This window comes from Centrocercus urophasianus, unplaced genomic scaffold (assembly GCF_019232065.1).
Source record: "Centrocercus urophasianus isolate 14NV4802_14NV808 unplaced genomic scaffold, USGS_Curo_1.0 seq_30, whole genome shotgun sequence".
Lineage (NCBI taxonomy): Eukaryota > Metazoa > Chordata > Aves > Galliformes > Phasianidae > Centrocercus > Centrocercus urophasianus.
In genome coordinates this window covers 1751497-1769848 of record NW_024884867.1, presented here as the reverse complement: position 1 = coordinate 1769848, position 18352 = coordinate 1751497, and the positions used below count along the sequence as shown (strand labels likewise).

General features: G+C 57.5%; 2 protein-coding genes across 7 annotated transcripts; both read left to right on the top strand.

Annotated features, from left to right (window-relative positions):
• The first annotated feature begins 93 nt into the window (after window positions 1–93).
• Window positions 94–6359, top strand: PES1 (pescadillo ribosomal biogenesis factor 1). Its single transcript, XM_042828838.1, has 15 exons — window positions 94–158; window positions 400–479; window positions 588–741; window positions 811–920; window positions 1664–1835; window positions 1963–2052; window positions 2766–2882; window positions 3048–3125; window positions 3412–3501; window positions 3698–3828; window positions 3967–4092; window positions 4269–4453; window positions 4569–4711; window positions 4916–5083; window positions 5652–6359. The coding sequence occupies exons 1-15, from the start codon at window positions 135–137 to the stop codon at window positions 5736–5738; spliced, it is 1755 nt and encodes a 584-aa protein (XP_042684772.1). The 5' UTR covers window positions 94–134; the 3' UTR covers window positions 5739–6359.
• Window positions 6360–7141: 782 nt separating this feature from the next.
• On the top strand, window positions 7142–18340 carry GAL3ST1 (galactose-3-O-sulfotransferase 1). 6 transcript variants are annotated; one of them, XM_042829276.1, is made up of 4 exons: window positions 7142–7241; window positions 11121–11217; window positions 15409–15545; window positions 16084–18340. In XM_042829276.1, exons 2-4 carry the CDS (start codon window positions 11149–11151, stop codon window positions 17228–17230), a joined length of 1353 nt encoding a protein of 450 aa, XP_042685210.1. In that variant the 5' UTR covers window positions 7142–7241; window positions 11121–11148; the 3' UTR covers window positions 17231–18340. The 6 variants fall into 6 exon arrangements, with proteins under 6 accessions (XP_042685210.1, XP_042685207.1, XP_042685211.1 ...); XM_042829273.1 differs by having other exon boundaries at window positions 7143–7241; window positions 11124–11217; XM_042829277.1 differs by lacking the exon at window positions 7142–7241 and adding an exon at window positions 7327–7349 and having other exon boundaries at window positions 11124–11217.
• The last annotated feature ends 12 nt before the right edge of the window (window positions 18341–18352 follow it).

The window sequence follows — 18352 nt, the reverse complement described above, 5'->3', positions numbered from 1 at the left end:
CAGCCCCGCTGAAGCTCGGGGCTGCGCGGGCCCGGCAGGGTTCCGGTGCAGGTGCGGACCGGCGCGGTGCAGGCAGTGCGAGGGCAGCCCGGGTCCTTCGGCGCGGCGGAGCACGAGGCCGTGGCAGCGGAGCCATGGGCGGGCTGGAGAAGAAGAAGGTAGCGGGGGGTACGGCTGCGTCCCGGCCCGCGGCTCTCCCTGTTTCCCCCCACCTGTTTCTCTCAGTTTCTCCTCTGCTTTTCCTTATTCTCATCCCCATCCCTCGCGGTTTCCCTCCAGGTTCCCCCGTTTCTCCCCGTTCCAGTCTTCCAGCCCTCCCATTTCTCCCGGTACCCCCACGTGCATCCCTTTGGGGCTCCCTCGGTTCTCCCCCCGTGACCCCTCTGTGTTCCCCCCCAGTACCAGCGGGGCTCTGCCACCAACTACATCACCCGCAACAAGGCACGCAAGAAGCTGCAGCTCAGCCTGCCCGATTTCAGGTGGGCCACAGCCCCTGCAGCACAGCCCCATCCATTGCCTCCCGTGGGGTGGCCGTGTGATGGCAGAGCCGCTGGGCAGCAGGCTGACACCCCATCCCTCCTCAACAGGCGCCTCTGCATCCTGAAGGGGATTTACCCCCATGAGCCCAAGCACAAGAAGAAGGTGAACAAAGGCTCCACCGCGGCACGGACCTTCTATCTCCTCAAAGACATCAAATTCCTCCTGCATGAGCCCATCGTCAACAAGTTCCGGGAATACAAGGTAATCAGTGCCCTGAGAGCTGGGGGCTGTGCTGGCCCTGCAGTGCTCTGAGCCCTGCTCTGCCTGCAGATCTTTGTCCGTAAGCTGAGAAAGGCGTATGGGAAGAGTGAGTGGGGCACGGCGGAGCGGCTGAAGGACAACAAACCCACCTACAAACTCGACCACATCGTGAAGGAGAGGTGAGCCCACGGAGCCTTTGCTGGGGCCGTCCCTCCTCAGCAGCACGCATCCCTCTCTGGGCATTGCTGGGCATCGTGTAGAGTTTCTGGGTTTGTAGAGAAGCTTGTGAGATGTGAGTGATGAGGGAGTTCTTGGCTGTTGTGAATGGCTCCAGGTTCTCCATGATGATACTGAGAACTTTCCCGTCCTCCCCTGAGAGTTTTCCATTGACGCTCTGGGAGAAAGACCCAGCGTGCCAATGCAGGTGGTTAATTTACTGCCAGAGGAAAAGGAGATGACCCACAGGAGAGGGGGGAGCTGCTCTGGCAAATCTCTGGGATGTCCTGTTGGTGTATGGGAACTGACTGTGTCAGCAGGGAGAGAGGAACAGCCCTGGGAGCTAAGAGCTGCCCTGACATGCTTTATGCCATGGTGAAGATGTTCTGTTGGAGCTGTGGGGTCGCAACATTTCTTCCTGCCCCAACACATGCTCGGGGCTCTCATCTCAGAGCAGGAAATGACAAACTGGGTTTGTTGTCCCCCAGCTAGGGAGGTTCCTGACTCCCAGGGCAGTCCTGAGCCCTGCAATGCTGTCAGAAGGACTCTGTGAGACTCTGGATGCCCAGCAGGGATGCCCTGTCCCCACAGATTGCCTGGCATTCCACAGTGACTGCACTTGCCCACCCCTTGGCTGCTGAGGCTCTGCAGCTCTGGGGTTTTGGAGCCAGGTGTGATGGCATCGTTTCCTCTTGCCTGGCTGCAGGTACCCAACCTTTGTGGACGCACTGCGGGACCTGGATGATGCCCTCTCCATGTGCTTCCTCTTCTCTACCTTCCCACGGACGGGCAAGTGCCATGTGCAGACCATCCAGCTGTGCAGGCGCTTGGCTGTTGAGTTCCTCAACTACGTCATCGCCTCCCGCTCACTGCGCAAGGTGGGGACTCCACGGAGGGATGGATCCTGCTGCCTGTCCCCAGTGCTCCTTTGCATCCTTGCCGTCCAGGGAAGGTTGGTAAGAACCAGGAGCGCCTGTAGCCTTCATCACGCTCTTTTCCCACCAGGTCTTCCTCTCCATTAAGGGTATCTACTACCAGGCAGAGGTGCTGGGGCAGCCAATCACCTGGATCACCCCTTACGCCTTTGCCCACGATGTGAGTACACGAGACCTCTGCTGTTATTGTTGTTCCCTTTCCTAGGGCTGGGGTGGGGTTTTGGGGACGTCTGCTCGCTCTTGTGCCAAAGAGACAAAACAGGTGAAGGCCAGGAGGCCTTTGGCAGCCGTGTATGGCACAACCCTTCCTATCAGACTTCAGTGCTAGGCTGTGCCAGTCTACTCAGCTCCTTCTTTTCTCTTCCTGTCAATTATTAAAATATGTTCTGCCCACAAATTGAAGATTAACTGGCAGCGCAGATGGAGGTGCTAGGGTGAGTTGATTCTTGTATCGTCTTTGCACACTCCTTGTGCAGCCATCCCAAGACGTAGAGCTGTGGGTGCTGCTGGGCCAGAACCGCTGGCAGACAGGAGCTCATAGCTGCTGTAGTGCTCTCCTTTTGTCCCACGGTTTTGGGGATTTGGTTAGGTCAGAACATTCCCAGTTTGTGGCCTTTGGTACAGCCCATGGCAGCATCCCCTCACTGAGCTCATAACTTTCCTTGATCCCTTGCACCCTGGCTGTCGTGGGGGCTGGCTGTATTCCTGCTGTGTTTCAGCTCCTGGCCCTGCTATTTCTTGTCATGACCTGCACGTATCACCTGGAGGAGCAGCTTCATTCCCTGAGCTGGCCCTGGGTGAACAGCACGCTGTCCCTTATCAGGGAATCCGCTCCCTCATCCTTGTATCCTTCCCCTCCCCGTGTGCCCACAGCACCCAACAGATGTGGATTATCGTGTGATGGCTACCTTCACTGAGTTCTACACCACCCTGCTGGGCTTCGTTAACTTTCGTCTCTACCACTCACTCAACCTGCACTACCCACCCAAGGTAAAGCCACCACTGGCCCTGGGGACGCGCCAGGCTGGTGGGAGCAGCTGCTGCAGGGAGCATTGCTCCTGGGGACCTGTATGGGTGATGTAAGGGGCTGAGGGGGAGGATGTTTGGGCAGACCATGCTTGGGAGCTGTCTCCCCACCTTTCTGTTTGTCTGCAGATCGATGGCCAAGCTGAGGTTGAGCTAAAGCCTGCGGAAGGCAAGGAGTATGCCATGGATTCAGAGAGCTACCTGGAGGTGAGGGGCATTGCTACCTGCATGGTCAACATGAGGAGTTTGTGTGCAAGGACACTGTGTGTCCTCAGTGTCCTGGCTGGGGACCCCTCCTGGTGTGGGGCACTGGTGTAGGGGCTGAGGAGCAGAGCCTGACCCATGCATGGTGGAGATCCCAACTTCTCATCCCTTTGCTGTGGCCAGAGGAAGAGCTGTGCTTGGTCTTTGGGGCTTCCTCTGTGACCCCCTATTCCTTTTCCCATTCCAAAGCCCTGGCTGAACCTTATATCTTGGTCTCCTCTGGTTGCAGAAACTGTCGGCTCTGAGTGCCAGCCTGGCACGTGTGGTGGCCCCAACCCAAGAGGAAGATGTGGAGATGGATGAGTTCCCTGTGGAGGGGGTAAGAGCCTGGTGGCCAGGGCTGACCCACACTGTGTGCTGTCTTGTTCTCAGCACATCTTACGGCTGAGAGAAGGCTGTCAGTGCCCAGTGTGGGACGGGGAGGGCTGGCAGGAGAATGGGGGACAGTGAGAGCAGAGAGGGGCTTGGCTGTGCTGCATGTGGGGAAGAGGTTTGACTGCTTTGCCCCCGATCAGGAGACTGCTGAGCAGATGGATGCGAGGAGGAAGGAGCAGGAGGCCCTGGAGAAGCACAAAAAGCTGTTTGAAGGGCTGCGCTTCTTCCTCAACAGGGAGGTGCCTCGAGAGCCCCTGGCCTTCATCATCCGGTATGTGGTGGGATGTGGTCCTGCAGCTCTACCACCTCGTGCTGTCCTTCCCTGTCCTCTCCAGTAGCATTGCTGAGGCCACTGTGAGCCCGAGAGTGTCTGCTGTGTGACCAACCTCTTGGTGTGTTTGACTGGCAGGTGCTTTGGTGGCCAGGTGTCCTGGGACAAGTCCCTGTGCATCGGTGCCACTTATGATGTGAGTGACCCATCCATCACCCACCAGATTGTTGACCGGCCCCAGGTGGAGCAGCAGGTTGTGGGCAGGTGAGCCAGGTGTCCCATCCCCAGAATGGCCATTTGGGCTGATGGATGGTCCTGAACTCTCCCTTGCTCTGTCTGCTCCCAACCTGCTTCACTGCAGTCTGGCAGCCTCTGGGACACCAGAACATGGGGCAAATAGGCAGTGTCTGACCCCCAACCTCGTAACCCTCTGCCTCCAGGTATTACCTGCAGCCTCAGTGGGTTTTTGACTCGGTCAATGCCAAGCTGTGCCTCCCTGTAGCCGATTATTTCCCCGGTGTGCTGCTGCCCCCACACCTCTCACCCTTCGTGACAGAACAGGAAGGAGACTACATCCCTCCAGAGAAGCTGAAGTTGCTGGCCATGCAGCGGGGCGAGGACCCAGGTGATGTGAGACTCCCAGAGCTGGAGAGAATCCAGGCAGTGCTGCTGCTTCAGCAGAGCTCTGCCTGCTGCAGGGCCTCCATGTTCCACGGTCAGTAACAGTGATCTCTCCATAGGGGAAGAGAGTGAGGAGGAGGAGGAAGAGGAAGAGGAGGATGACAATGATAAAGAGGAGGAAGAGGAGGAAGAAGATGAGTCCGAAAAGGAAGAGGAAATGAAATTGAAGAAGATGGAAGAGCAGAAGACTCAGAGCAACAAGGTGCAGTACATGGCAGTGGGGTCACAGAATCACAGAATGGCAGGGTGGGAAGGGACTCAAGGATCACGAATCTCCAAGCCACCTGGTCTGGGGGTGACGAGAGAGGATGCTGTGTCTCTTGTATTACCAGTGACCAGTGTGGATGTGCTCTGGGGAAGGGCTGGCTGCTGGCACGCACAGCCCTGAGCTCTCTGCTCTCTGCAGGCACTTCCCGTGAAGGTGACTGCTGGCAAAGTGCGGCTGGAGGACAAGCAGCGCCTGGAGCAGGAGCAGCAGAGCGAGGAGAAGCGCCTGGCCATCATGATGATGAAGAAAAGGGAGAAATACCTCTACAAGAAGATCATGTTTGGAAAGAAACGCAAAATCCGAGAGGTATGAATGTAGGGATGCCCCAAGCCGTGGATCCCTGTAGGTCATCCCAAAATCAGTTTGCAGCTAAAGATGTATCCTGGTCTGTCCCCATCTTGTAAGGAAGGAGTGACCTCTGAGGCCTGCGCCTCCCCACCTTTGGTTGCAGGGGGCAGCTTTGCCCATAGCCTTGCAGCCCTGGTCTCCCTGCCCTGCTGTGAGGCTTGGCAGAGCTGAATCCCCTCCTCCAGGATGACTGCACCATCACAAACTGGTCCCACACTGCATGTTTTGAGTTTTCGTTTCCTCTCTGTACATGGTGAGGCAGTGAGGATGTTGATCTCTGGTGCACAAGGCTGAGACTGTACAGGTCTCTTCCCCAGCATTACCAGGCCGCAGGCGTTCAGACTCCCTGAGCAGAACTCCCTGTGCCTGCCTGGGACCTTAGTGTGTGGCCAGCAAGTGAAGCTCAGGGCACCACTGCTCGTCTCCACCCCCTGGTGTCGAACAGCTCAGTGGGTCTGAGGTTGGAGCAGCTCTTGGTGTGTGGGGACAGACCTGACTGTGGGTCTGGGGTTGTGTTTCTGTGCAGGCAAACAAACTGGCTGCGAAGAGGAAAGCCCACGACACTGCTATGAAAGAGGAGAAGAAGAAAACCAAGAAGGCGCGACGAGCGTGATGAGACTTCGGGACCCCGAGGAGGGGCTAACCCTGCCTGGCTGGAATGGCTGCAGCAACCATCATTTGTGGGAGAAAAACCCTCAGCTTTCCTCTTGGGACAGAAATACTGAATTAAAATATTGCCCATCAGTAAATACACCTCCTGCTGTGCCTTATCCAGGACTCCCTCCACGCAGGAAGTGGAGGAGTGATCGTCAGTGCCCCTGCCTGTCCTGAGGGTCAGTGATGTGGGCACGTCCTCTTTGTGCCCTTTCAGTGTCCTCAGGGCAGCGAGTGGTGCCTGAAGAACAGGAGGCCAAGGGAAGCTTTGGGCTCTTGCAGCTTCCTCCCTCTGGCATTGTTCACTTTGCACACCCGCAGCCCTGGGATGTGCAGACTGCCCCTGTCCCACCTGCTCTGGGGCTGCTGGCCTTCCTGGGACCTGGTGGTGTTGTGTTCAGAGGGGTGAGGGCTCCAGCATAAGAAGCAGGCTTTGTGCTCAGCATTGGAGAGGAACCCACCTGCCACCCAGAACTGAGCTGCTCTCCGCCACCCACACTGGGGGCTGCATTTGGCCTCTGCTTCTACTGTATTGCAATTTTATTTTTTTTTCTAATTAAAATGTGATGCTTCCCTGTGCCATGTGTTGTCTGTACCCTTGTGGCAGGGCCGCGGTGCAGTGGTGTGTGCCCAAACCCTGGGCTCAGCCAGGAGCTGTGGATCAGTCCATGAATGTCACCCAGGGCTGGAGGTGACTCAGCCCACAAGCTCTGTGGCACTGTGTTCTCACCTGGCACCTTCTCACTGTGCACCATGCCCTTATTGCAGCTCTCTGCAGGTCTGCACCATCCCTGCTGGGTGCTGTCACCTCCCAGGGCTTGCTGTGTGTTCCTGCGCTGGGGAGGCACAGCCTGGGAGCACCCAGAGAGCATGGGGCTGCTTCCACCATCCCTTGGGAGCAGCATAGAGGTCACAGAGGGTTGCCCAGCAGTGTGGAATGTGGGGAGAGCCCACAGGATGTGGTCCTGAGCCTCACAGAGCAGTGTGAGGGTTTTATCAGATCTGGCTAGACCTGGGCACTGCAATTTTAGTGTACATTCTTTTTTGTGCTCCTTTGCCACCTTTTTCCATTCCTCTTCCCTTTTCTCCTGCTTTTCCTCTTCTTTTCTTTTTTTTTTTTTTTTCTCCTTTTTTTCTCCATTCCCATTTTTCCTCCTTCCCTTTTTTCCTCGTTCCTTCCTCCTTTCCTTCCCATTTTTCCTCCCTTCTTCCATTCCTTTTTTTTGCTGTGGAGATGTATGGGACTGCTGAATCACAGCCTGAACCTCTAACCATCCTATCACCTAAGGTGAGCAATGAGTCAGCCACGGGAGCACAGGTGAAAGCAATTCACCTGTGTTGCAGGAAGGAGTGGAGCCTGGCTGCACCTCTCCTAGACCCATTTAAGAGCTGGCTGCCAGTGGGGAAGGATCTCTTCTGGAGATCCCCTCCACCAGAGTTTCCTACACAGGCCCAGGATAGGGTGAGTGTCCTTTTCTGCTCCAGTATAATGATTACATGAGCCAAGCTCTCGAATAGACTAGATCATCTCTATATTCATTGATTGTACAGGAGGCTACCTTCAGAGCAGGTAAGAACTGCACTGGGCAAGGAATCTGGAGTGAAAAAGGCCAATGAAAAAGCTCTTTCTAAGGCTTTTTTGAAGCCAGCAGCAGTGCTGCGCTTGCAGCCCTCGCAGGGTGCTGGCAGCTCATGGGCAGGCTGCTGGGCGAGCAGGGGTGGAGCTGGCACTTTAGTGGCACAGTTTAAATGGCCTATAAATGTACCATCACCCACCTTGGCACATGGTAAGCTTTAAATGATCTTGAGAAGGGCAGAAGCTGGTTTCTGCTCACAGAGAGCAGAGAGCAGTGCTGCTGCTGCCCGCTGAGAGCAGGGATGTTCGGTGGGTGAGCACAGCCTGCACTGCCCACAAGGTGCTGGAAGATTGCAGGTGTCAGATGCTGGAAATGGAAGGGGAGGTGAGCGGGGAGGGGTGATGGAGGATCTGCCTGGGAGGGAGCCTAAGGTGAGGCGGTCGCACCTGGAGGCTGCCTCCATCAGGGAAGAGAGAAGGGTGCTTGTGGTGGGTGACTCCCTTCTCACAGGAACCCAAGGCCCCGTTTGCAGACCGGCCCCAAACCACCAGGAAGCTTGCTGCCTTCCTGCAGCCTGGGTCAGGGGCAGAACCAGGAAATCCCAAGGCTATTAGGTCCGCTGATTATTTTCCGTTGCTCGTAGTTCAGGTGGGCAAGTGATGAAATTGCCCACAGGAGCCTACAGATGACAAAAAGGGATTTCAGGGGTTCGGGGCTTTTAGTTCAAGGGGCCGGAGCTCAAGTGGTTTTTTGTTCTATACCTTCAGGAGCAGTGAGGGACACGGAGCGGGCTTGGAAAGCACAAGCAATGAATAAATGGCTCAGAGGCGGGTGTTGAGCCAGAAACTTGGGGTTCTTTACTTGGGGGGCAGTTTACTTGGCCCTTGGCCTGTTGTCTGTCAATGGAACCCACATATCTCACAGGGGGCAACAAATCCTAGTGCAGGAGCTAGCGGGGCTTATTGGAAGAGCTTTAAACTAGCTACAGCGGGGAAAGGGGACAAACCAAAAAGAGATGAGCCCAGGGGAACGATGCTTGAGCTGGGGGTGAGGCAGATGGCTTGGCTGAAGTGCATCTACACCAATGCACCCAGCATAGCCAACAAGCAGGAGGAGCTGGAAGCCTTTGTGCATCGGGCTGTGACCTTGCTGCTATTACCGAAACGTGGTGGGACCACTGCCATGACTGGAGTGCTGTGATGGATGGCTACAAGCTCTGCAGAAGAGATAGATGAAGAAGGAAGGATGGTGGTGTGGCCCTTTATGTTAAAGACTGTTTTGATGTTGAAGAGTTTGGGGTTGGGAATGATGAAGTTCTCAGCTGTCTGTGGGTAAGGATCAGGGGGGAGCTCTGTAGGGACAACATCTTGGTGGGGGTCTGCTACAGAGCACCTAAATCAGGATGAAGAGATGGATGAGGCATTCTGTGAGCAGCTCGCAGAAGTCACACGATTGCCAGCACTCGTGCTCATGGGAGACTTCAATTTCCCTGCTACGTGTTGGAAATACAATACAGCACAGAGGAGGCAGCCCAAGGGTTTTTTTGAGTGCATAGAAGATAGCTTCCTTACACAGGAGAGCCTACTGGGGTGGTGCCCTGCTAGACCTGCTATTCACTAATGGAGAAGGACTGGTGGGAGATGGGAAAGCTGGGAACTGTCTTGAGCACAGTGACCATGAAACTGTGGAATTCTCTGTTCTTGGAGATGTCAGAAGGGTGACTTGGCAAAACTGCTGTCTTGAACTTCTAGAGGGCGGGCTTTGACTGTTCAGGATGCGCGGCTCCCTTGAGAGTTGCTTCTAAAGGGTAAAGGGGTCCGGGAAGCCTGGATGCTCCTCAAGATGGAAATCTTAAAGGCACAAGAACAGCCTGTCCCTGAGTGCTGTAAGGCGAGCTGTAGGGGGAGATGACTGGTGTGGATAAACAGGGAACTACTGTTGAGACTCTGGAAGAGAGTCTGTGTCCTCTGGAAGAAGGGACAGGTTACCTGGGGAGGTTACAAGGAAGTTGCTAAGGTATGCAGGGAAGAAGTTATGAGGGCAAAAGCCCAACTTGAACTCAGATTGGCCACTGCAGTAAAAGAGAACAAGAAACCCTTCTGCAAATATATCAAAGACAAGAGAAGAGCCAAGGAGAATTTCCATCCTTTAGTTGATGCAGCAGGGAATGTGACCACTGAGGAGAAGGAGAAAGCTGAGGTCCTCAACTCCTTCCTTATATCTGCCTGTCATAGGCAGATCAGTTATCCTCAGGGCGCTTTACGCCCTGATCCGGAAGTCTGGGATGCTATGCAGAATACAGCCCCGGTGATTGAGGTGGAGATGGTTAGAGGGCTCCTCCTCCTTCTGGGTTGTCACAAGTCCATGGGGCTGCAGGGGCTCCAGCCCAGTGTGCTGAGGGAGCTGGAGAAGGTGATTGCCGAGCCGCTCTCCACCATCTATCAGTGCTCCTGGTTATCTGAAGGGATCCCAGAGGATTGGAGGCTCGCTGATGTGACTCCCATTTCCAAGAAGGACCGTAAGGAGGATCCGGGGAGTGGAGTCCAGCTGGTGACCCGTTTCAAGCGGTGTCCCCAAGGCTCGGCACTGGGGCCATCTTGTTCAATACCTTTATTGATGACCTAGATGAGGGCATTGAGGGCACCCTCAGTAAGTCTGCAGATGACACCAAGGTGGGAGGTGGTGTGGATCTGCCTGGGGGTAGGGAGGCCCTTCAGAGGGATCTGGATAAGTGGATTGCTGGGCTGAGGTGAAGGGGATGAGGTTCAACAAGGCCAAGTGCTGGGTCCTGCACTTTGGGCACAACAACCCCCATGCAGAATTACAGGCTTGGGGACGAGTGGCTGGATGAGTGTGAAAATGAACCTGGGGGTGTTGCACCAGAGGAGGTTTAGGTTGGACGCAAGGAAGAACTGTTTCTCTCAGAGAGTGGTCAGGTGCTGGAATGGCTGCACAGGGAGGTGGTGGAGTCGCCGTCCCTGGCAGTGCTCAAGAGGATGAGGAGCTGCGAGATGTGGCTTAGTGCTTGTGGTAGCAGTGGTAAGGGGAGGGCAGTTGGACTGGATGATCTGGTAGGTCCTTTCCAACCTTGTGATTCTATGACTCTGTGATTCCTTTTTCTCCTTTCCTTCCTCTTTTTCTCCTCCTTCCTCTCCTTCCCCTATTCACTTCTCCCCTCTTCTTCCTCTCCCCTTCTCCCTCCCAGTCTCCCCCCACCCAACAACAGCTGGGCTCACTCAGTCCCCCTCTGCAGCACCTCCCTGGCCCAGGCTGCCCTGTGACCCTGCACCCAGCACAGCTGACATCCTGAGGCCTTGCAAGGTGCCCCCGTGTGCCACCAGGCAGGGGGGAGAGCCCTGCGCTGCTGTGTGGTGCCGAGGCCTGGGGGGGGGAGGCAGAGGAGCACGTGTTCCCCTATGACATCTGTGTTCTGTGCTTCCTGGCTCATTATGGAGATCAGAGCCGGGTGCCTGTGAGGGTTATGGAGGGTCTGGGGAGCAGAGGCTGTGTTCTGTCAGGGGCTGGTGTTTGGCTGTGCTGCCTCCTGGGGCCTTTGCAGCACGCCTTGTTACAGAATGCGGTGACGTGGGGCTGCTGTGGGGACAGAAGAGACCACGGCCTGGTTGTGTGCCCAGCAAGCTGCCACCTCCTCCTTCTTCACCATCACTGGCAGCACTCCCCAGTCACAGACGGGCCGTAAAGCTGTGTTTCCCCATATTTGTCCATCCGTGTTCGAGCCGAGCCCTCTCTGTTCCCTGTTCCAGCAGGTGCTTCCCCAGCAGTTGGTGGTGGATGGGGAGCAGTGATGAGAGCACCCTGAGGCAGTGGCAGTGCCATCCTGGAGCTGCAATCCACGGCAAGGTGAGTGCACACACAGGGCCTCTTCCCACCCCACTGCTATACTGCATTGGGTTCGGGGTGGATTCAGTGTCATTCCTAAAAGAGAATTCCTAAAAGAGGGCTGTGAGAGCTTGATATCACACACACGGATTGCTTTGGTTGTGTCCCATGGCTGTGAGCATCGCCATGCGGATGGGAGTGAGCAGCACTGCCACGTCCCATCCACAGCTATTGGGTGCTGTGGTCCTCTGGGTGAAAATCCTTCAGAAAGGGAAACCCAGCAGGAAGAAGGGAGAGCAGAGAGCTTCAGAAGAGGAGTGGGACGTGAGAAGGGCCAAGGCTCTTTCTCCTGGCTGAGATCTGGCTCAGAAAGCTGCCAGATGGCACTGGGACCCATCCATGATAGGAAGCACTGGGGACAGGGATGGAAAGGCAACACAGCCGGAAACAGGTGCATGATTTAATCCAGTGCCATGTGTGCTTCACGTAGAGCATCTGCTGTGACAGATGTGCCTCAGGTGGAGAGATGGGTGATAAATCACTGGCACTAATCCAGTCGGGGCTGGGCGCTGTGGGGAATGCATCGGACTGGAGCTGGGTGCTGCCACCAACCTGGCACAGACCCTGCTTTCCCCAGAGGAAGTTTTGCTGTGTGGGGCAGCCAGGTGGAAGTCAAAGGAACCTCTCTGGGCTGCTCGGTGCCCTGAACCAACTCATCAAGGGAGAAACTTGGTCCTGTCCCCACCCAGGCCTCCCCAAGACATGCTCTTCTCCTGTGCCCCAAAGAAGGCTGTGCCATCTCATGGGGTTTTTAGGGGACTCTTGTTCCCCAGCCGTAGTGTGCCATCTCAATCCACCTCTGGATGCACTCATTTCTCTCCTCTGGCTATGGAGGCCAGGATGGCTGGCACAGGCTCAGGCTTTTATTTTGAAGATCCGGAGGTTGCATACACAGATTCCCTCATCCTGTGACATAGCAGCTGGGGACACCATGAGCTGTGTCCCAGGAGAGCAGGGACCTGCATGCCCCACAGCCAGTGCCTCCATCACACCTGGGAGCAGGGGATGGTTCTCCACTCCTTTTCTTGCTGCGATGAAGAACGTTCTTGCTTTTCTTGTTGCTGGGCTCAATGCAATGGCTGTGATGGGGCAGCAGCTTTGCATTGTCTGCACTCCGTTGGCGTGAGGGATGCAGAGCCCTGGCTGGTGGGAAGGAGCCAGGGCTGCATCCGGCGCACAATGATCCCTTCTGTGGCTGCTGGTGGGGTGATGTGGGACGGAAACGCTGCTCACCAGCTTCCTCACAGCTCTGCTGACATTGCCATGGATCACAGGAACCGTGGGGTGTGCGGCCTCTGACCCGCCATGCACTGATGGCAAAGGGAGGCTGGCTCCCACCAAACAGAGAACACCCCAGAAAGCAGGAGAGATCCTGGCTCCCCTGGGGTGCCCTTCCAGGTGCCCTTCTGGGTGCCCATCTGAGCACTTGCCTTCCCTGTCCCGTGGCAAGTGATGTACTGGAGAGCAGAGAGCATAGGCATTGCTATTGTGGGGCCATAAAAGCCAGCGAGAGATGCCAGGCAACAAGGGGAAGGGGAGGGCAGGCAGCTCCAGTGGAGAGAACACCCAGGCTGGAGCCGCTCCCATACGGAAGAGCTCTTCCCATGGAGCTGCACAGGGAGGAGATGCCCCTGAGAAAAAACAGCCACCATCCCTACGTGCTGGGGGCCAAAAAGCTGCAAGAGTCACCGAGCGAGCACTGCCAGCTCTCGCTGTGTTTGACCTCTCCTTGATGCTTACAGAGCAAGGTGCTCCAGCACCCCCCAGCCCCACCAACCCCAGGAACCCCCCTTCCCCCCTCATCCCGACCCCATAATCGGGGGTGCCGGGTTGGCAGCACCAGGCCGGGCCTGGGCAGGGTCAGCTCTGGCTGCAGCCAGCCGGGGCACTCGGCCACAATGTCCCCGTTGATGGCGGTGGCGCAGATGGAGACAAACGGCCCCGTTGTTGTGCGCGCGGGGTGGCAGCGGGGTGAATGAGCCCTCTGTGCTCCGGCGGTGGGTGGAGAGACGGAGGAGAGACGGCGCTCGGGGTGGCAGCGGGAGCCTCGCTCCACGCCTCGAACCGGCAGCTCTGGGGAAGGAGATCCTTCTTATTCGGCTTCTCCATCCCCACCGGGTCGGGTGAGCTGGAGCTGCCGTTTAGGGGATGGCGTAGGGTCGGGGCAGCTGCCGCAGGCTGCTTGGGGAGAGCCTGTTCCATGTCGGAGCAGCACTGCCCCACGCCCCGGCCAGCCCAGGAGAGGAGAAGGACGGACTGCAGGGAGCAGCTGGAGCAAAGGAAGAGGTGATGGGGGCTGAGGACGCGGGGCCTGACAAGGGGGGGGGGTCGCGGGAGGTGAGGGGAGGGTGGGTGCCGGCGACCGTGGCATGAGATGCCAAGGCATGGGGGATGGGAGGAGCGTGTCCGTGATGGGCACAGGGTGAGGAGAGCCTGAGCCAGAGCCGCCGGGGGCTGGAGGCGGTGGTGCCTTGTGTGCGGTTCCCTAAAATTCAGCTCGCGAAGGGGTCGGTGCCCATAAGGGAAAATCAGGGGGATGGCTGCTGCGGGGAGCATCGGACCCGTGGGGATGCGGGGCCGGGGCTGGGACGTGGATGTGCCGGGGGCCATGGCTGGCACGGCCGCGACTTCGCACTGCGGCTGCCGGCTGCGGTGGGACTTTCCACCCAACGGATGAGAGCCGGCGCCAGCAGCCGCTCCGCTGCGACGGGAGCCCCAGGACAAAGCCTCCACTTCTGCATTTCTCCTGCCGAGCTATTAATAATTAAGCCACTCATTTAAGGCAAAGTCAATAGAGTAACTGGGCTGGGAACTGTTTGCAAGGAACACCCCGCCAGAGGCGGCCCGGGTGGAGCTCAGCATCCCCTCGGCATCCCTGCCAGCGGGGCCGGGTGCCGGCAGCCATGGGGATGCTGCGGGAGGCTCGGCCGTGCTCTCGCCATCATTCCTGCCGCTCGGAAAGCCCAGGGAGCAGCACTCGGCTCGGAAGAGGTCGGTGAGGGCGAGCCGTGCCCGGCGTCTGGTTACGCTTTCCATCCATTATTCATCGAGATGGAAATCTCAGCTGCGGCGTGGCTCGCTGCCCTCCGCCGGGACAGGGCAGGAGAGATGCAGGCGGAGGACGGAGCCAAGCGCTGCGGGGAGGCTTCGTGCACAGCGGGGCGAAACGACGCCGGGGGCCCGGTAGCGTTTCCGCGTGGTTTTTCTCTTTAAAAACCCCCTGGAGGTCTTTGCTGGTCGCTGTACGTGCCAGCCTGCAGGAACCGCAGCGGGTGTTTGCGTCGCGTTAACCGGAGGGCGGCCCAAGGGTGCGAAGGACGGATGGAGGCCGCATGGAAGGCGGGTAGGGCGGCCCGGCCGCTGTCCCTATGGACGCCTCTGCGCGTCCTGCTGGGAGCAGAGCCCTGCTGCAATGCGGCACCCGGGCAGCCCAGCCGCGGTGCGCGGTGCTGGGGGGAGAGGGGGAGGGGGGGGATATGCATGCAAATGTGTCCTTGTCTGCAGCGCTGCGGGTGTCTGTGCCCTTGCCTGGAGGTGTGCGTACACCTACAGCCGCGTCCTTGAGTGCGTGTGAGCTGCCGTGTCTGCGTGCACACACAGCTGTGTGTGGCCTGGCGTGCAGGCAGGAATGCGTGAGAGGTGTGCGATGTCTGCACGCGTGACAGGCAGAGGTGAGCACACACAGGGGGTGTGTGTGTGCCCCTGTGCGTGCCTGCACGAGTGTGTATGGATGTGTGTGTGTGTGTGTGTGTTGCAGGCACAGCTCTCGTGCAGCCCAGCACGGATCAGGACCTCCAGTGCTCAGTGCCAAGTTGTCTCCATCCCCAATGTTTGCTGGCATTGGAGCAGAGCAGTCTCCTGTTCCTCCCACCTCAACTTTCCAGGTTTTGCCTTTGCAAAGGGAATTGCTTTTGGTTTTTGCAGCACAGGGAAGAGTGCAGCACAGGCAGAGCTGTGGCACCTTGGCTGCAAATCCCTCTTGGCCAAGGATGAGCCTGGCACTGGTTCTCCACTTCCTAGCCCCTAAAAGCCTCCTGTGATGCTCCTCATGCTTTGTTTCTCATTATTTGTCTTCCATAAGCTTTGCTCCCCACACTCCCCATCCCTTACCACCTGCATTGCTGACAGCTGTATCTCCTCTGCCCCTTGCAGGTGACCACAATGCTGCATCCACATGGGAAGCCCTGGAGGTCCATGTGCAAGGGGCTCGTCCTGGGGACCCTCCTGACCAGCTTCATGCTGCTGCTCTACTCCTACGCTGTGCCCCCGCTGCAAGTCAGCATGACAGAGTGAGTGTGGGGACCCCGTGTCACCCAGGCTGACCCTGGTGGCTTTGCCCTGGAATGTCACTGTCCTCACATGACACACCTGGTGCTGTCTGTGTGATGGGAAGGTTCCTGGGGAGGCTGGGGGTGCTCGCCTTGGGGTGTACAATGGGTACAGTTGGGTGCCATGCTCTTTGCTACCCATCCCCTCCAAACCCAGCACCAGCACTCAGCAGGGCTCAAGTGCCGGCTGTTTCCCCAGGAATGGGAGCAGCATGTCTATGGAGGACATTAACTTTATCCCATTTATAAAACAGCTCTGTGTGTGGGCATTCTGTAAGCTTCTTTCTCCTGTTCTCCTGCACTGCAATACAACAGCATTAGCGAGGATCAGCTCTGCAGCTTCATAGAGCTGCCTGAAGTCACTCAATCCTGGAGCATCTGTTACCAGCTCTGGGCATCTCACGTAGCACGGGGCTTGTTTGTTCTGCTGCCTCCTCTGACAGCCATACCATGCCGTTATGTCTCTGCTCACCGCTGCCCTCTCTCTCCTCCCCACCAGGATCCCCGTCACCTCCTGCTCTTCCTCCCAGCTGCAAGCCAAGGGGCCAGTGACAGCCAACAGCACGCTCGGCGCTTCGGGAGCCAGCTGCCGGCCCAAGCTGGACATCATGTTCATGAAAACCCACAAGACAGCCAGCAGCACCATCCTCAACATCCTCTTCCGCTTCGGGGAGAAGCACCGCCTCAAATTCGCCTTCCCCAACGGCCGCAATGACTTCTACTACCCTTCCTTCTTCGAGCGGAGCCAGGTGCAGCACTACCGCCCCGGAATGTGCTTCAACATCATCTGCAACCACATGCGCTTCCACTACGAGGAGGTGCGCAAGCTCCTGCCGGCGGACACCACCTTTGTGACGGTGCTGAGGGACCCTGCCTACCTCTTCGAGTCCTCCTTCCACTACTTCGGGCGCGTCATCCCCCTCACCTGGAAGCTGCCGGGGGAGGACAAGCTGGCCGAGTTCTTGCGGGACCCCTGGCATTACTACGACCCGAACGGGTTCAACGCTCACTACCTCCAAAACCTTCTCTTCTTCGATCTGGGCTACGACAACAACATGAACGCCGACAGCCCGCTGGTGGAGCAGCGCATCCGGGAGATAGAGCGGCGCTTCCACCTGGTCATGCTGCTGGAGTACTTCGACGAGTCCCTGGTGCTGCTGAAGGAGCTGCTGTGCTGGCAGCTGGAGGATATCCTCTACTTCAAGCTCAACGCTCGCAAGGGTTCCACCGTGTCCCGGCTGACGCCTGAGCTCTACGACAAGGCGACTGCTTGGAACCTCATTGATGCCAAGCTCTACCGATATTTCAATGCCACCTTTTGGCGGAAAGTGGAGGCCTACGGGAGGGAGCGGATGGCCAAAGACGTGGCTGAGCTGCAGCGGGAGAATGAGAAGATGAAGAGCATCTGCATTGACGGGGGGCACGCCGTGGACGCCAGCGCCATCCAGGAGTCGTCCATGCAGCCCTGGCAGCCGCTGGGGGAGAAATCCATCCTGGGCTACAACTTGAAGAAGAAGATCAACAAGAAGCACCAGAAGCTGTGCCGCAAGATGCTGACGCCTGAGATCCAGTACCTGACGGACCTCGGGGTCAACCTGTGGATCACCAAGCTGTGGAGCCGCGTGCGGGACTTCCTCAAGTGGTAGGAGCAGCAGGTGCCCTGCAGGAGAGCTGGCGGCTCACGTCTTCCTTCCTTCATGTGTCTTTGGTTTAGACACGAGCAGGACACCATGGTGGGTCCCCAGCCAACCCCCGGGCACTCAAGAGTGGCAGAGGTGACGTGGGGACCCAGTTTGGAGGACGCAGGCTGTATGGGTTGCTTGGGGGTTTGAGGTTTTTCCCAACAGGATCCACTTCTTCTTTCCATGTGGAAATGCCAGAGATGATACGTGAAGGGCAGGGCCCCAGTGTCCCTGTTGCAGTGATGGACATCCACCACCGCGTCCCTGGAAGTGCACAGTGGGTCAGGCAGCAGTGGGACCCATGGAGCATGGGGCCAGGGACCTGCAGTGGTTTTGGAGCTCACACTGACTCACACCCAAAGGGCTGCTTTCACCACTCCCTATCCTTCCATCCCAGAGTTTGGGCTCCCTATCCGAGCCCATCATGCCAACCATGCTGCTTGGGCTTCCCCAGCCCGTGGCTCCTCAGTGAACCTGTGGCTGTTGGTCCCCCAGTGAGCCCCATCAGGTTTCTAAGCATTGTCCATGCTTGAGTTTGGAGAGCATCAAAACCACCCCAAAGCCTGTGCCAGCAGTGGTCCCCAGCGTGTCCCCGCAGCACCCCATGGCAGCAGGTCCCCCCAGCATGCTGTTTTCCCAGTTAGAAGACCTCGTGGTGCTGATCCCTCCTGGGGACACTCTGGTAGGACCACGAGGTCTGGTGAGAACTGGTGTGGGGAGCAGGCATGGAGCCCACAGTGCCAGCACCTGGGGTGAGTGACACACAGGGACAAGGCAGGAGCAGACTGGGTGCAGCGTGGCGACAGACTGGGCAGAGCTGGTGGTGGGGACAGCCCCAATGGGGACCACAGGGAGCCCTCGGGTGTTCAGGCTGGGCTGGATGACAGTGGCATGGGGCAAAGCCAAGAGTGGCCCAGGCCATGGCACCGTGCGGCTGCAGGGGTGACAGCAGGTTGTCACCTGCCTGGGGCAGCAGGGGGGAGACCAGCTCTGCTACCTTCTGTGCGTTCATGTTCTGCTGTTTGTGAAGGCAAGCAATAAAACAACGAAAAAAAAAAAAAAAAAAAAAAAAAAAAAAAAAAAAAA

Coding starts and splice junctions, on each gene's coding strand:
- PES1 (XM_042828838.1), top strand. CDS start 135: ATGGGCGGGCTGGAGAAGAAGAAG. Junction 921..1,663: donor GACCACATCGTGAAGGAGAG/GTGAGCCCACGG, acceptor GCCTGGCTGCAG/GTACCCAACCTTTGTGGACG. Junction 3,502..3,697: donor ATGAGTTCCCTGTGGAGGGG/GTAAGAGCCTGG, acceptor GCCCCCGATCAG/GAGACTGCTGAGCAGATGGA.
- GAL3ST1 (XM_042829276.1), top strand. CDS start 11,149: ATGGGGAGCAGTGATGAGAGCACCCTGAGGCAGTGGCAGTGCCATCCT. Junction 11,218..15,408: donor GAGCTGCAATCCACGGCAAG/GTGAGTGCACAC, acceptor TGCCCCTTGCAG/GTGACCACAATGCTGCATCC. Junction 15,546..16,083: donor CTGCAAGTCAGCATGACAGA/GTGAGTGTGGGG, acceptor CCTCCCCACCAG/GATCCCCGTCACCTCCTGCT.